This window comes from Mustela erminea, chromosome 4 (genome assembly GCF_009829155.1).
Source record: "Mustela erminea isolate mMusErm1 chromosome 4, mMusErm1.Pri, whole genome shotgun sequence".
Lineage (NCBI taxonomy): Eukaryota > Metazoa > Chordata > Mammalia > Carnivora > Mustelidae > Mustela > Mustela erminea.
Genome location: NC_045617.1, coordinates 151,198,266 through 151,215,216, shown reverse-complemented (window position 1 = coordinate 151,215,216; position 16,951 = coordinate 151,198,266). Strand labels below are relative to the sequence as shown.

The following is a 16,951-nucleotide window of genomic DNA, read 5'->3' as shown; positions in this document are numbered from 1 at the left end:
GCTGGCTGGGAGCAGAGCCCCGTCCCTGGAGCAACCTGGCCTGTGCATCCAGAGTGAAGGCCACCACCACGGCTCACAACCCCCTGCCAAGCCCACGGCTGCTGACTCAGTGACTCCCGACACCCGGAGACGGCTCTCCTCCCCGGCGCAGTGCTGCTCGCAGAGAAGCCGTCTCCAGCCTCAGAAACGTGTTCGTCATCAGCTCTGGAATCCCCTGGGCTTGTCCACACTGGCCCGCCCAGGGGTGCCTCCCAGAGCATTCCTCCAGTGCCCGAGGGCTTCGAGCCACCTTCAAGCTGCCCTTCAAAAGGCAGGAATGGGTCCCTTTAGGCAGACCAGCCGAGCGACTCTGTGTGCGGGAAACTCGGACCACATCCTCCCTGGACACCAACGCTTCCAAGTCCCGGCGTCAGACCCTCACTCACTGGGCACGCAGCAGCACGCCAGCAGGAGCACGGCTCTCAAATCTCGAGTCTCCCGTTCCTTCAAATCAGAAACCAAGCTCCAGGCACCACTCCATTTTCCCCTCAGAGAAGTAGGGAGAAGAGAGAAGGAAGCGCTCCGCGTGCACAGCTCACTTCTATCCAAGTAGAACCCCGCGTCCTTTCTCATCCGGGCCGCCCCGCGCTGCCCAGACTAGTGAGAGGGGCCACAAGTTCAGTCCTCATATATGTCCGACCTTGTGTTTCTCCTTCTGGTATTTGGATCTCGAAGCCAATGTCTATATTGCTTAAAATAACAAGAATAAAGATGACGTGGTCACGTAAAGGTCTGGGTCTCCGTAACCAGACAACACGGCTCTGGTTCAGATGAGGATGAAGACACAACCTCTTCGCAGGAAGCAAAGTCCAGACCCTCAGGGATCCTGACACGCCTCACGGGCAATGGGTTCCTTTGCTCCGTGGAGTTGTCTGAGTGCAAAGGATGTGATGAGGGAGCAGGAGGCTGGCTGAGGATGGAGCAGGGGCTGGTGCCTTGCACCCCCTCTCCACCCACTCCCCTTGGTAATATGTGTGACATTCCACAGGCACCCCTGACTGCCCTAAAAGAAGAACAAATGGTTATCTTTAGAGATCACAGTCCTGCAAGGCAGGAGTCTCTCTTGGTTTACAAATGTCCTTGAGATTTACAACAAAGAAGTTACCTTATCTATAGCCCAGTTTCCAAAGACACATAACTCAGTTCCTCAAGCCCTAACGTCACCCTCCCCTCCATAAAAAACCGAAGGAGGCGGAGGTAGAAAGAAAAGTAAATAAAGTTAAATTTCTTCTAAACCTAAATCTCACTAACAAGGACTCTTGATAGCAGGAATGTAACATTCCACCAGGAGACTCCCAATTGTCTTTATGTTAGTGCCTCATTAGAGGGAAAGTGGCCTTGGCTTGATCGTAACCAGGCCTTCAATATCCTGACAGTCTTCTTTATCCCAATAGCCCTTCTGAACAACCCTTTGTCCTCACCTACCCAACTCCTGTGTATATAACCAGCCACTCCTCACAACCCGGGGCAGCAGCTCTTCCTGCCCACGGGTCCTGTCCCTGTGCTTTAATAAACCACCATTTTGCACCAAAGATGTCTCAAGAATTCTTTCTTTAGTCGTCAGCTCCAAACCTCACCCCACCGAACCTGACTTAGGTTCTGGAACTTCATCAGATGCAGGTGCCCTCCAGGGTTCATTCTGTTTTCTTCATAAATTCCCCAGTTCTAGTCACAAGGGACTCACTGGGTCAGGTTTCAGGGCCCAGGACGGGCCACCAGGTGAGCAGCCACCCGCCCGCCCAGGGAGGGGAGATTTTCTCTGGGAGCACAACGAGTCACTCCCCGAACTACTCAATAACCTACACTCCTCCTCCATTTCTCCCCCTCACAAAGGGGGCACTGTGCCCTGTTACAGCTCTGAGGCTGTGCTTTACTTTTTTTTTTTTTTTTTAGTTTTTATTTATTTATTTTTATTTCTTTTCAGTGAACCTGCTCTGAGACCTGAATCTTTCATTGCAGCTTCCTGAGAACTCCCTGTGCAACGAAATACCATAGCCTGTGACAGGGGGTTTTAAAACTATTATTTACAGAATAATAAAGCTCAAATCACCTCACTTTATTTGCTCTTCATTATGTAGAATAGTTTCTGTGTAAAAAGCCTTTCCATAGATGCTACCTGCCAGCAACTTCTTAAGAAGGAAACAGAAACTCTGTGGGACAACTGACTCACCCAGCATCAGGCAAACAGTTCCAGAACTCACCCCAGGGCTCCTGATCTCCGCCAAGCCCCTTGAAGCCACCAGCGTGCCTCTATCCAGGAGAATTCCCAAAGTCTCTCCTTCTGACTCCACTACCAAGGAAACTGCAGAGAAAATACAGCACGTCCAAATATCTAGACAATACAGAGTCAAACTAGAAAGTCAAGCTTTCCTTTTAAATGGTAAATGTCTACTTTGAATAATTTTTAATCTTCCCTTGACCCTAATTGTAACTCTTTTGATGAAAAGACTAATCAATTATGAAACTTCACCTTTGAAAAATGACATCATCAAAGTCTGCCTCTGACCACAAACAGCCACCTCACTGTAGATGCCGGCCATTCCCCACAGCCTAGGACCCATGGAATCAACACTGTTCGAGGAAGGAATGCATTCTAGGTTCCAAACACACACCGAGTCCATCTCATCTTCCCTTTCAAATCCAAGGGATTGCCTAGGAAAGAGATGTTCCAAACACCTCTGTGAGCCAGAAATAAACAGAGACAACAAGATCCCCTGCCCGGTGCTCCCTTCGGGGAAACTCAGGACCCCTGGCGCCCCTCTAGATTGCTGACCGCTGCTTTAGTGAGGCTTTGTGGCTCCACTGGAGACAAGAGAAAGCCCAGGAGGTTTGGGGTGAAAGAGAGCTTCTACCTCCCATCCGGACATGAATATGGCATTGCGCCGAACGTGTCTGCTGCCTTCTTGGAACGCCAACATCCTGAGACAAGATGCATGACTGACTCAGAACGCTGATTCCAAAACTTCGGGCCTCATGGAGCCAGAGTGGAGAAGTGCTGTCAGGTGTGGATAAGCAGGCACCTCTGACCTAAGGCCGGCACACCTGCTCCAATTCCTGGGAGGAGAGACGCACACCTGTTTCTTAAATAGTTATTAGCTTGGCTCTAAGTTCAACCAAAGCCATTGTCCTTTTTGGAGAAGTGAAGTTACTCTTCCAAAAAAACACCCAACTCATTGCTTCCTTATGCAACTTGAGTCCTGTCTGGTCCACCCCCCTACCCCCACCCCTGGGCTCTGAGACCTGCATGGGGAAGCCATTAACACCAAACTTAGAGACAAAGGGCACAATGAATCTTGGGGATGGTTCTGTGCCAGTGCCTGGGGGAAGAGAAACCTGGAAGATCCTCCCACAGGATCTTGGCAGACCATTATCACCATCCCCCATGGTCAGGAGCACAAAGATGAAGCTGGGGGGTGGCTCTGGGGCTTGTTACCATCACACGTGTGCCTGGGGTGGGGGAGCAGGAACCTGGAGGACCTTCCTGACAGACCCAGACAGCCCATTACCACCTTCCCAGGGGACACGGGAAACAATGCTGAAGTTGGGGGTGGCTCTGGGGCTTGTTAGCGCCACACCTGTGCCTGAGGGAACAGGGGACACCCTGCTGAACTCCGGTGCTGCTCAAGACCCATTACCTGCACTGTGCCAGGGAACGGGGCACCCCCTGAAGTTGGGGACCGTGTGCTGTCTTTGCATGCACTCTTCCTGGGGAACACGGAAAACCCTGAAATGTCTGCAACCCATCCCACAAAAGCTTGGGTGAGGGGGCGCCCTGGAGTTCAGGGATCCGGGGGATGCGGCCAGTTGATGCGTATCAGGCAGAAGAAATTTTCAAGGGAAAAAGAAAACTCAGATGTCCCCACAGTGAACTCACTTGATGTGCCCTTCGAGGACCCTGCCTCCCACCCAGGGCGCACACTAGCCCCAGACCCCACCCCACCACACAGCACGCACTCACCGGGCCAGGGTCCCTCAGAGCTCGCCTTGGCTGGTCCCCCTTCTGCAGCCCTGCGCAGCTCCAGATGCGCCCGCAGAGAGGTAGCTCCACCCCCCACACGGTAATTGGCCGAGGAGGGCTGTGCCCCGAGCCCATTGGATGCCGGCTGTACCGGCTGCGCTTACACCCGCCTCCTTACGACTGCAGGTGGTCCCGTGGGCCTCCTCGCCCCAACACCGGCTCTGCGCTGCAGGCACCGGCGGGTCACGGGCAGGGCCCCTCAGACAGCCGGCCGCATCCACGGAACCCCAGGACTGCAGACCACCCCCGGAGCCCGGCCCCTTCCCTTCCTGCCGCGGCCCTGTCTGCGGAGCCGTTCCTGGCTCCCAGCAAGTTCAGCTGCTCTCAGACCCTCCCAGGCTTGGGCTTTGGGAAATGCAATGGTTTCCCCCATTTCCAACGCAGTTTTAAGACCCAAAAAGTAATGCTCTAAGCGGGAGGAGCTTCACCTTGTGGTCTCACCCATGGAGTGGAGAGCGCTTCTCAGACCTTCCGAGCATCCTTCTAGGATGAGCCCATTAGTGCTGGAAAATACACACACGCTCGGTTCTGCAGGGAAGCGCGAGGATGAATGAGAACAGCCGCCCTTCTGCGCTGCTGGAGGTGTGACCCAGGAACACTGGTTTTCACTTAAAAAGAAAACATATTGTTATCATTGACACTAAAGGAACAAACTCCCTTAAACATTTGAGAGAGAAAGGAAGAGACCAAGTCAAGACAGCTGCCTGGGAGACACAATCTTCACAAGGAAGGGAGTGCTCCGGGGGAGGAACATTCGCTCTGTTTTGTTTTACATACAGACTTACACATCATCATGAGGAAGAACATTCCAGAAAGTTACAGACCTTTTCTTATGTTTTCAGGATGTACATGACCGTATGACATTAATCTTATGGGAGCCGGAGAGGTTCTTTCATTTTTCTTCTTCTGTTTACGCTTGCAATGGCATTTTTTTGGATTATCTTTTTCTTCTGGAAGCAGATATACAACATAGGCTTGGGGCACAAATAGGGCCCATGCTCTGAGGTTTTGCCCAGTCATTTTGAGTTTGGTGAAATGGTAAAGGATAGCTTCCCTGTCAGCCCAGGATCCAGCCTGATGGGTGATAACAGATAAAAATTTCCACTCTCACTTCTAATTACTACTAAAGAGAGGAACTTGAGACAAAAGCACCTTTAACAACAGTACCAAGAAATAAAAATGATGCCTACAGAAGTGTACCTGTTCCAGGGTCAACACAGGCCACAGAGGTGTTCACAGACACTGGGCTCCTTCCCTGCTCCTGACCACATCTCTGAAGCACACAGATAATTTCAAGTCAGAATTTTAGAACCTCCCAATATCTTAGAGATGTCTGGCACCATTCCCTTGGACTACAGAATAAAACAGAGTAGCTCATTGTCTCAACACTAATTTAAACATGAAGTCCCCCTAAAGCTTGGATACACTGTCTTAGTTCTTTCCCTGCAGATTTTGACTAATGGAAGTCATAGTCATACCATATAAACACTATGATGGTTGGCAAGTAAGTAATCGTTGGTAAGGGAATATTTTAGCAATGTTTATAAACATTGTCTCACATTGTAGAAGAAGGTTGAGCTGAGTGTTTTAAAATATTATTTCAGACCGTTTTTTAAAGATTTATTTATTTATTTGACAGAGAGAGAGAGACAGTGAGAGAGGGAACACAAGCAGGGATAGAAAGAGAGAGAGAAACAGGGCCCCCACCAAGCAGGGAGCCTGACAAGGGGCTCAATTCCAGGACCTGAGCTGAAGGCAGACGTTTAATGACTGAGCCACCAAGGTGCCCCTATTTCCGACCTGTCTTACAGCAGATTCTGAAAATACCAGATACTGAATCAATTTTAGAAAGATAGTTCTTTCAGTAATTTTAATAGCAGAAAAATACAATCTCTCTAATCCTAGGAATCATTGGGTATCTTACTCAGAGGTCCTCCACTGAGATAATTATCTTAATGATCATGATAGGCAAAGGTTAAAAGGCCAAAAAAATCTGCTCCACTTGGCCACATAAGAAAATCCTGAGACCTGACATGTTTCCTGACCCAGAATACCAGAGATAAGAGGGAAATACTACCACGTATGGAATAACAAGGGATTTGGAGTCAGTCTGGGGATCCCACGTAGGTTTCTGACACGCAAATCCTCTGTGACTCAAATCATCTCTGAGCCCCTGTCTAACCACCTAGAAAATGCGACTGATAATGTCTACATCATAGTTTGGATGTTCACGAGGGAGAATCCCACAAAGAGCCGGTGCGTGGCTCTCCAGGCAGGTGCTCAGGAAGCCATGACGGCTGTTTCAGTCCATTGCTTTTCCAGAAGAAAGAGCCCATGTTGAACCCGTATTTCTAATGGATGAATCCCAAGATGATTTTCAACCCCTAAGGAAGGAAGCGGCTATTGTGCCGTATCTCACTCAGAAAGCGTGCTGTTGCACTGGTGAGGACGATACAGTAGCGCCGTCATCACTAGGGCTGTGCAGCTTCCCATTTCCACACGGCCATGTTGTCCCACTTGGCTCAGGGCCACCAGAAAGGGCGGCTCTGGGGAGACAACAGGCCAAGCTGCCAGGTGTGGCTGGGGCAGGCAGAACTCTGACCTAAGGCTCAAGTCCTGTCTAGCTAATCGCACTGCTCTTCACAGACAGAGTGGGATTGTCTGCGAGCTCGGAGGCAGGAAAGGTGGAGGATTTCCCCTGTGATTCCCTCTCTCTCCCGTAGGATATGCAGCAAAGTTACATTTAATTTTCAAACATTGAGGGACTTCCTGGTTTCTTTTCATTATGACTATGGCTCAATTCCCCTGTGGTCTAAGAATATAACCTAGTTAATTTCAGGCTTTAAACTGCGTAGACTTGCTTCATGGCCCAACATTTCATCTACTTGGGGAAATATCCTAGGACCACTTGAAAATAATGTATTCTGCACTAACTATGTAATGTTCCATATATGCCAATTACATCATATTAGTTACCAATGTTTTGTCTACTTTTCTGTCAGATATTGAGAAAGGTATATTAAAATCTTCAAGTGAGGGGCACCTGGGTGGCTCAGTGGGTTAAAGCTTCTGCCTTCGGTTCAGGTTGTGGTCTCAGGGTCCTGGGATCAAACCCCACATCGGGCTCTCTGCTTGGCAGGGAGCCTGCTTCCTCCTCTCTCTCTGCCTGCCTCTCTGCCTACTTGGATCTCTGTCTGTCAAATAAATAAATAATGTCTTTTCTTTTTAAATCTTCAAGTGAGGGGCACCTGGGTGGCTCAGTGGGTTAAGCCTCTGCCTTCAGCTCAGGTCATGATCTCAGGGTCCTGGGATCAAGCCCCGAATTGGGTTCTCTGCACAGCAGGGGGCCTGCTTCCCCCCTCTCCCTCTCTGCCTGCCTCTCTGCCTACTTGTAATCTCTGTCTATCACATAAAGAATCTTTAAAAAAAAAAAACTTCAAAGGATGCTACTCTAATCAACATTGCATTGGAGAATCTACCAAGTGCTATAAAGCAAGAGAAACAAAAAGAATAAGAATTGAGGGGATAATTCTGACTATTTACAGATAATATGAGGGTGTACATAGAAAATCAAATTAGTTTATAGGGGCGCCTGGGTGGCTCAGTGGGCTAAAGCCTCTGCCTTCGGCTCAGGTCGAGATCTCAGGGTCCTGGGATCGAGCCCCGCATCGGGCTCTCTTCTCAGCGGGGAGCCTGCTTCCTCCTCTCCCTCTGCCTGCCTCTCTGCCTGCTTGTGATCTCTGTCCATCAAATTTAAAAAAAAAAAAAAGACAGGACCCATCCATATGCTGTCTACAAGAGACTCATTTTGTACATGAAGATACAACCAGACTGAAAGTGAGGGGATGGAGAACCAGTTCTCATGCCAACAGACCTCAAAAGAAAGCTTGGGTAGCAATTCTTATATCAGACAAATTAAATTTCAAACTAAAGTCTGTAGTAAGAGATGCAGAAGGACACTATATCATAATTAAAAGGTCTATCTAAAAAGAAGACCTAACAATTGTAAATATGGTGCCCCCAACATGGAAGCAGCCAACTACATAAACCATCTTTAACCAAAATAAAGAATCATATTGATAGTAATACATAAATATTAGGAGACCTCAACATTCTACTTTCAGCAATAGACAGATCATCTAAGCAGAAGATCAACAAAAAACCAAGAGCTTTGAATGACACATTGGACCAGATACATTTCCCAGACAATTACAAACGATTCCACCTTAAAAAAAAAAAAAAACAGAATACTCATTCTTCTCAAATTCACATGGAGCTTTCTCCAGAACAGACCACATACTGGGTCACAAATCAGGTCTCAACTGATACCAAAAGATTGAGATGACTGCCTGCCTATTTTCAGACCACAATTGTGTGAAACTGGAACTCAAACACAGGAAGAACTTAGGAAGGAACTCAAACACTTAGAAGTTAAAGAACATCCTGCTCAAGAATGATTGGGTCAACCAAGAAATTGAAGAATAACTTAAACAGCTCATAGAAACCAATAAAAATAAAAGAACATCCATTCAAAACCTATGGGATACAACAAAGGCAGTACTAAAAGGGAAATACATAGGCATCTAAGACTCTCTCAAAAAATTAGAAAAATCTCAAATGCACAAGCTAAGCTTACACCTAAAGATCCTAGCAAAAGAACAGAAAATAAGACCTAAACCAAAGAGGAGAAGAGAAATAATAAAGATCAGCACAGAAATCAATGAAACAGAAACCTGAAAAACAGTAAAAGAGATCAACGAAACTAGAAGCCGGTTCTTTGAAAGAATTGGTAAGATCAATAAACCTCTGGCCAGACTTATTCAAAAGAAAAAGGGAAGGACCCAAATCAATAAAATCGTAAATGAAATGGAAGAGATCATGACTAACACCAAGGAAATAGAAACAATTACACGGAATTATCACCAGCAACTATATGACAACAAATTAAGCAATCGGGAAGAAATGGATACATTCCTAGAAACTTACAAGCTACCAAGACTGAAACAGGAAGATATAGATCATCTGACTAGACAAATAACGAGCATGGAAATTGAAACAGTAATCAAAAGCCTCCCCAAAAACAAGAGGTTAGGGCCAGATGACTTCCCAGGGGAATTCTACCAAACATTTAAAGACAAAATAATATCTATTCTACTGAAGCTGTTTCAAAAAATAGAAATAGAAGGAAAAATTCCAAACTCATCCTATGAGACCAGAATTACCCTGATCCCAAAACCAGGCAACCCATCCAAAAGAAGAATTTCAGACCAAGATCCCCGATGAACACAGATGCCAAAATACTTGACAAGATCCTAGCCAATAGGATCCAACAGTCCATTAAAAGAATGATTCACCAGGACCAGTGAGATTTATGCCTGGGTTGCAAGGATGGTTCAAAATCTGCAAATCTATCAATGTGATAGAGCATATTAACAAAAGAAGAAAAAAGAACCATATGACCTTCTCTACTGATGCAGAGAAAACATTTGGCAAAATACAGCACGGTTTCTTGATGAAAACTCTTCAATGTGTAGGGATAGAGGAAACATACCTCAATATCATAAAAGTCATTATGAAAACTCCATGGAAAATATCATTCTCAATGGGGAAAAAATGAGAGCTTTTCCCTTAAGGTCAGGAACACAACAGGGATGCCACTCTCACCACTATTGTTCAACACAGTACTAGAAGTCCTAGCCTTAGCAATCAGACAACAAAAAGAAATAAAAGGCATTCAACTTGGCAAAGAAGTTCTCTCCTCACAGAAAACATGATATTTTACCCAACAGACTCCACCTCCAAATGACTAGAACTCATACAGCAATTCAACAACATGGCAGAATACAAAATCAAGGCACAGAAATCACTAGCATTTCTACACACTAACAATAAGACTGAAGAAAGAGAAATTAAGGAATTGATTCCATTTATCATAGCACCAAAACCTGTAAGATACCTTGGAATAAACCTAACCAAAGAGGGAAAGGATCTCTACTCTAGGAACTACAGAACACTTAAGACAGAAATGGAGGGGAAGATACACGAGATGGAAAAGCATTCCATGCTCATGGATTGGAAGAATAAACATTGTGAAAACGTCTATGATGCCCAGAGCAATCTACATTTGCAATGCCATCCCTATCAAAATACCACTGACTTTTTCATGGAGCTGGAACAAACAATCCTAAAATTGATATGGAACCAGAAAAGACCCCAAATCGCTGGGAGAATGTTGAAAAAGAAAACCAAATCTGGGGGCAACACATTCCCACCCTCAAACTCCATTACAAAGGTGTGATCATCAAGACATATGGTACTGGCACAAAAACAGACACATAGACCAATGGAACAGAATAGAGAACACAGAAATGGATCCTCAACTCTATGGTCAGCTAATCTTCAGCAAGGCAGGAAAGAATAGTCAATGGAAAAAAGACAATCTTTTCAATAATTGGTACTGGGAACATTGGACAGCCACATGCAGAAGAATGACACTGGACCATTCTCTGACTCCATACACAAAGATAACTCAAAATGGATGAAAGACCCTGCAATTTCACTACTGGGTATTTACCCGCCAAGATACAGATGTAGTGAAAAGAAGGGCCATCTGTAACCCCAATGTACATAGCAGCAATGGCCACAGTCGCAAAACTGTGGAAAGAACCAAAATGTCCTTCAACAGATGAATGGATAAGAAGATATGGTCCATATGTACAATGGAGTATTATGCCTCCATCAGAAAGGATGAATACCCGACTTTTGAATCAACATGGATGGGACTGGAGGAGATTATGCTGAGTGAAATAAGCCAAGCAGAGAAAGTCAATTATCATATGGTTTCACATACCTGTGGAGCATAAGGAATAACATGGAGGACATTAGGAGAAAGAGAGGAGAAGGGAGTTGGGGGAAATTGGAGGGAGAGATAAACCATGACAGACTGTGGGCTCTGAGAAATAAAGTGAGGGTTTTGGAGGGGAGGGTGTGGGGGTTGGGTGAGTCTGGTGGTGGGTATTAAGGATGGCATGTATTGCACGGAGCACTGGGCGTGATGCATAAACCATGAATCTTGGAACACTGAAAAAATAAAATAATGTTTAAAAAAATGTATGAAAGACCTCAATATGAGACAGGAATCCATCAAAATCCTAGAGGAGAGCACAGGAAGCAACCTCTTCCACCTTGGCCACAGCAAATTCTTGCAAGACACATATGTGGCAAGGGAAACAAAAGCAAAAATGAACTTTTGGGTCTTTATCAGGATCAAAAGCTTCTGCACAACCAAGCAAACAGTCAACCACACCAAGAGGCAACTCACAGAATCAGAGAAGATATTTGCAAATGACATTACAGATAAAGGGCTGGTATCCAAGATCTATAAAGAACTTCTCAAACACAACACCCAGAAAACAAATAATCCGCTCAAGAAAGGGGCAGAAGACATGAACAGACACTTCTCCAAAGAAGACATACACATGGCCAACAGACACATGAAAAATGCTCCACATCACTTGCAATCAGGGAAACACTTGTCAGGGAAACACATATCAAAACCACAGTAAGATGCCACCTTACACCAGTTAGAATGGCCGAAACTGACAAGACAGAAAACAACTAATATTGGAGAGGATGTGGATAAAAGGGAAAGGATCCCCTTACACTGTTGGTGGGAATGCAAGCTGGTACCTCCACTCTGGAAAACAGTATGGAGTTTCCTCAAGACATTAAAAATAGAGCTACCCTACAACCCAACAATCACACTCCTGGGTATTTACCCCAAAGATACAGATGGGGCGAAAAGAAGGGGCACATGCACCCCAATGTTCATAGCAACAATGTACACAATAGCCAAACTGCGGAAGGAGCCGAGATGTCCTCAACGGATGAAGGGATAAAGAAGATGTGGTCCATACACATGATGGAACATTCCTCAGCCATCAGAAAGGATGAACCCCCACCATCCGCATCAACATGGTTGGAACTGGAGGGGATTATGCTGAGTGAAATAAGTCAAGCATATGGTTTCAGTCATATGTGGAACACGAGGAATAGTGAGGAGGACCTTGCCAGACCTCAAGCCCCTCCCACAGACGAGAACTGTCTCCCCCGTTTTCATACTGACCCCGAGAGTCACTGAGGTCATGCAGCTGCTCAAGGTCCCTCGTCCCCAGAACAATACCCTACACCACTCTGCTAGGAGAACAGGGGCTGGGGAGGAAGCCGGGGCTGCCTCTGGCCTCCGTGCAGCCAGGGACACACCACCCTCCAGGGCCTTTCCCTCCAGAATGTTCCTCCCCTTGCCCTGGGGGACTCCTCTGGACAAATCCGCACAGGTGCTCATTATGGGAGTGGGACAGGGGTTCCCCAGGGCCTCATTCTCTCTTCTCAACAGCACGGAGAATCGCTTCCCCTGACTCCTCTCCAGTGAGCGGCTCACCCACATCCCCGCGGCACGGCTCCGGAGCCTTCAGAATCCGGAAGGCGGTTTCCGCGGCCAGATGCAGCCACCGGTGACCTGTGACCAGCCCAAGACAGCCGGTCCTTGCCTGGTCTCACCCTGGATGCCGGCTCTCTGGGAACAGACACCGCCACTCTGCCGGAATCTCGGTGCTTCTCCAGACCGGGCCGGCTTCTCTGCTGAAGACCTTGTGTTCACTCCTCGGCTGACAAGCAAGGGCTCGCCTCCCCGAGTCCTGTTCCTGAAGGAAGGACCTGGCTCTGACCTCAGGCACCCAGTCTCGAGATCAACAGTCATGCCATTCGCTCTTTCATCCCCACCACGGCCATCTCCAACTCTGAGGATCCGGAGCGGACGCAACAGACCGACTGATCATCTGGAAAGAAGCGGCGGAACATCAGTGCCCGAGACCCGGACATGAAGGTAGGAAGATGGTCTTGTAGGTGACGTGCACGTCCTAGAATACCGAATGAGGTTTGGGGACACATCCTGGAATATTCTGATGACAGATTTGCCTTCTGGAAGCCTCAGGGTGCGATGAGGGAACACGTATGTGAACATATGTGTCTGAGTATTCGGGAATGTGTGTGTCCACGGGGTACTGGTGTTGGTTGTGTGATTTTACTGTTCTGCGCCTGGTTTCGGGGTTTGGTGTGTCTGGAGGGGAACTGTTCAGGGCCTGGATGGCTGAACGGGTGTGTGTCTACGTGATCCCAGACTTAGAAAACTGGACTCTCTAGAACAACGTCTCTTGCACCTTTGGGCCACAAGCCTGAATGCCAGCTCTCGCCTGTGTTCCTCTCCCCGAGGCCTCCGTGCTCTGCAGCAAGCTCAGGGTTCACAGGTCCTCCATCCTCCGCAGCCTCTGGCAGGGTAGAGCCCGGCTTAAACATATGTGCACAGATGTAAAACAAGGCTCTTGGAATTAGGGAGCTTTGGGTGAAATCCTGACAAGCATTTACAAACAGTGTGGCCCAGGCAAGCTGTTTAACCTCAGCCGCCCACCTACCTTCCTCTTAGGACAGGAGTATTGCCTCACTTGCAGGTGAGTAAAGACCAGAGTTCGTCAATAAAAAGACCTGAACTCACAGCCGGCTCTGGCCCTGACCGGTGTGGGAGCGCAAACAGACCTCTCCTGACTCGCAGGTGCAGATGGGAAGAGCGAGCACTTTCTAGACGCCCACTCGGTCCCGGGCCTGTTCTGAGAGCTCTCCGTGCTTCACCCCCCCACCCAGTCCACTTTCAAGGGAGGACACGGAGCCACGGGCAGGTGAAGCCACGTGCCCAGGGTCGTTCCACTGGGCGATGGCAGAGCAGAGACTGGAGCTCGGGCGGTCTGACGCCCCCGCCCTTGCTCTGACTCACACCAGGAACACCTGTTCCATCTCCTGAGCATAAAAGGATCCCAATAAGCACGACGTGCTCTGGGGGAAAGAGATTTCCCTGAAACATTTTAAAGAAAATTAGGGCCTCGCGATTTTTAAACTCAGAATAGTGACTACAAAGTTTATCTATCTCCGCACACCTGCCAGGAAGTGTGCAGGAGCGAGATTTCGCTGTAACATTTAGTCATCGCATCTACCGTATGGTTTCTGTACCATTAGGAAATGCGACTCAGTGTCACTCTGCAGGGTTAAAGCCTTCTGTGTTGGGTCCCCTTCTCATTCAAGGACAATTTTTTTTTTTTGCCAGTGAGAGCCAGCCTATAAGACAGGAGCCCTGGAGACCCTCTAGGTCAGACTCCTCCTCTTACACGTGGACCAGGAAGGCAAAGGGAAGTGCAGTGACTTCCCCACATCAAATAATCCAGCTGCCCCAAGGCAATTACGCTGGTGGGACCCAGGGCGTCTAGGTTCGTGTTCTGCCGGAGGACTCTGGGTTTCAAGGCCCCCAGATCATGACCACCACACAGGGAGAAGCCAGAGAGGCATGGATGACGGTGACAGCCTAGAACACAGACTCCCCACAGAGCAGCACTCAGTAGTCAGCCGCTAATGGTTGTATTCTCAGAAGTAGAATCCCTGAAACAAAGAAGGCCATAGACCGTTCTTCCAGTCTTCCCTCTCCCGGTCTAAGTCTGCTCTTCCAACAAGTGGAAATTCCTTCTCCCCGACAGAGTCTGCTAAATAATTCATCAGCCAAGCTGTACTGAGGTAGGGCTAGGACTCCCGTCTGTATTGAGAGCGACTCCGCTCCCTCCCAACCGATCCCCCGCCCCGCGGGCCCCTCGCTCCCAGCCAGCTCCCCGATGGCCAGGCCCCCGGGCAGCCAGGCTCTCTTTAGCTCCCTGGGGGTAAACTCACCCTCGCTCAGCCTCCTTCCAAACACTCTGGGAGTTTCCTCCCGCAGGCCAACCACAGCACCGGGGAGCGCTTCCTCCTGCTGGGTTTCTCCGACTGGCCCGCGCTGCAGCCCGGCCTCTTCGTGCTCGTCCTGCTCTGCTACCTCCTGACGCTGGCGGGCAACTCGACCCTCGTGCTGCTGGCCGTGCGCGACCCGCGCCTGCACACACCCATGTACTACTTCCTGGGCCACCTGGCGCTGGTGGACGCGGGCTTCACCACGAGCGTGGCGCCCGCGCTGCTGGCCAGCCTGTGCGGCGCGGAGCTGTGGCTGCCCCGCGCGGGCTGCCTGGCCCAGCTGTGCACGTCGCTGGCGCTGGGCTCCGTCGAGTGCCTGCTGCTGGCGGTGATGGCGCTGGACCGCGCGGCCGCCGTCGTGCACCCGCTGCGCCACGCCGAGCTCGCCTCCCCGCGCCGGTGCCGCGCGCTGGCCTGCGCCTCCTGGCTGGGCGGCCTGGCCAACTCCGCCGCGCAGAGCGCGCTCCTGGCCGCACGGCCGCTGTGCGCGCCCCGCCGGCTGGACCACTTCATCTGCGAGCTCCCCGCGCTGCTGCAGCTGGCCTGTGGCGGTGACCGCGACGCCACCGAGCGCCGGATGTTCGCTGCGCGCGTGGTCATCCTGCTGCTGCCGTCCGCCGTCATCCTGGCCTCGTACGGCGCCGTGGCCCGCGCCATCTGCGGCATGCGGTCCCGGGGCGGCCGCAGCAAAGCGCTGGGCACGTGCGGGTCCCACCTGACCGCCGTCTGCCTCTTCTACGGCTCGGCCATCTACACCTACCTACAGCCCACGCGCCGCTACGACCAGGGCCGGGGCAAGTTCGTTTCGCTCTTCTACACCGTGGTCACCCCAGCGCTCAACCCGCTCATCTACACCCTCAGGAACAAGGAGGTGAAGGGGGCAGCCAGGAAGCTCCTGCGCAGTGTGGGGAGAGGGCAGGCTGGACGGTGAGTGCGGGGCGGGGGCGGGAGGAAGGGGTGAGCCCCGGGCCACGGATGGGAATGTCCATTGGGAAGGCAGCGAGCCCTCGGCCTGTCCGTTTCCCTGTGAGAATCGGCAAGATGTGTCCTCAGGGAGTCCGAGGTCCGTGGGGAGAACCCATTCTCCGCCCTCCCCCCAAATTTTCCTCTGCTTCAGGGCAAATCCCGCTATGCTGCATATACAGGTTCAGGGAGGGGAAGTGGTCCTCGGGCTCTCTCTTAAGCTCATGAAGAGAGAAGGCATGATTTCGAGAGAACCTTCCCCGTCCTCAGGGGTCCAGTGACAATGCCCGGAGAGTCCACACGCTGGTAACATCCTGTACGGCAGGACAACTAACGTTCCCTCTCCCCCAGTCTGATGGCGCACACCGTGAAGACCCCACAGTGTCTGACCTCAGGAGTCCCCCAAGTTGACAGAGCAATCCCAGACTCTACCCTGCCAGAGACCCATCCAAAACAAGGAGCCGCAGTTGCTCGTCCAGGGAAATCAGTCCAACCTAATGCCCACCTAACCGGGTCACTAGTGCCACCAAGAGCACTGGAGCCCAAAGCAGAATAAGGAATTCCCCTAAGTAGGGGTGGTGCCGCTGGGATTCAGCTGGGATCTCTTCTGCACAAGGTGGTTCTTGAGCAAGTTTAGAGAGCAGAAGGGACAAGGCATGTCTAAGATGGTGCGAAAAATGTGTTCTTGACCAGTCATGAGACACAGAGGGACAGTGACAAAGGAGTGAGTGAGGAAGATACAGGAAGATCCACATTCCCGAGGGAGGAGCAGACACAGAGGTGGGGGGTGCAGGAGGGAGCCAGGAAAAGGCTCTGTCAGCCAGGACCTGGGCACAGCCTCGGGAGTCATCCAGAGACCAACTGAGAGCCCCCACCTGAAAAATGCCCCCACCCCAGAGAAGACCTGCCAGACCCGAACGCAGGCAGGACAGAGATGGCTCCACGACCACACCTCCCCCAGGGACCCTCCCCCCCCAGAACAAAATCTCTGAGTCCCCAGGGGAGGTGTCTTCCCACACGCACCATCATCTCCAGAAATAAGAACAGCTGAACTCGGAGTGGGGCGTAGAGCGTAAGATGGCGCACCGTGCCGGGGATCATTTCCTGCCA

At 50.0% G+C, this 16,951-nt stretch overlaps 1 protein-coding gene and 1 long non-coding RNA gene across 3 annotated transcripts; one reads left to right on the top strand and one right to left on the bottom strand.

The window, feature by feature from the left end:
* Positions 1 to 2,315: 2,315 nt before the first annotated feature.
* LOC116589280 lies at positions 2,316 to 4,117 on the bottom strand. 2 transcript variants are annotated; one of them, XR_004285283.1, is made up of 4 exons: positions 3,998 to 4,117; positions 2,892 to 3,093; positions 2,510 to 2,691; positions 2,316 to 2,341 (listed from the first exon to the last, which is right to left on the bottom strand). It is a non-coding gene; the product is annotated as an uncharacterized LOC116589280 (long non-coding RNA). The 2 variants fall into 2 exon arrangements; XR_004285282.1 differs by having other exon boundaries at positions 2,326 to 2,691.
* Positions 4,118 to 12,935: 8,818 nt separating this feature from the next.
* On the top strand, positions 12,936 to 16,763 carry LOC116589477 (putative olfactory receptor 2I1). Its single transcript, XM_032341411.1, has 3 exons — positions 12,936 to 12,941; positions 14,832 to 15,805; positions 16,193 to 16,763. Exons 1-3 carry the CDS (start codon positions 12,936 to 12,938, stop codon positions 16,395 to 16,397), a joined length of 1,185 nt encoding a protein of 394 aa, XP_032197302.1. The 3' UTR covers positions 16,398 to 16,763.
* The last annotated feature ends 188 nt before the right edge of the window (positions 16,764 to 16,951 follow it).

Bases quoted from the DNA above. Each gene is read 5' to 3' on its own strand.
- LOC116589477 (XM_032341411.1), top strand. The intron at 15,806-16,192 runs GTGAGTGCGGGG...CCTCTCCCCCAG, and splicing joins GGGAGAGGGCAGGCTGGACG to TCTGATGGCGCACACCGTGA.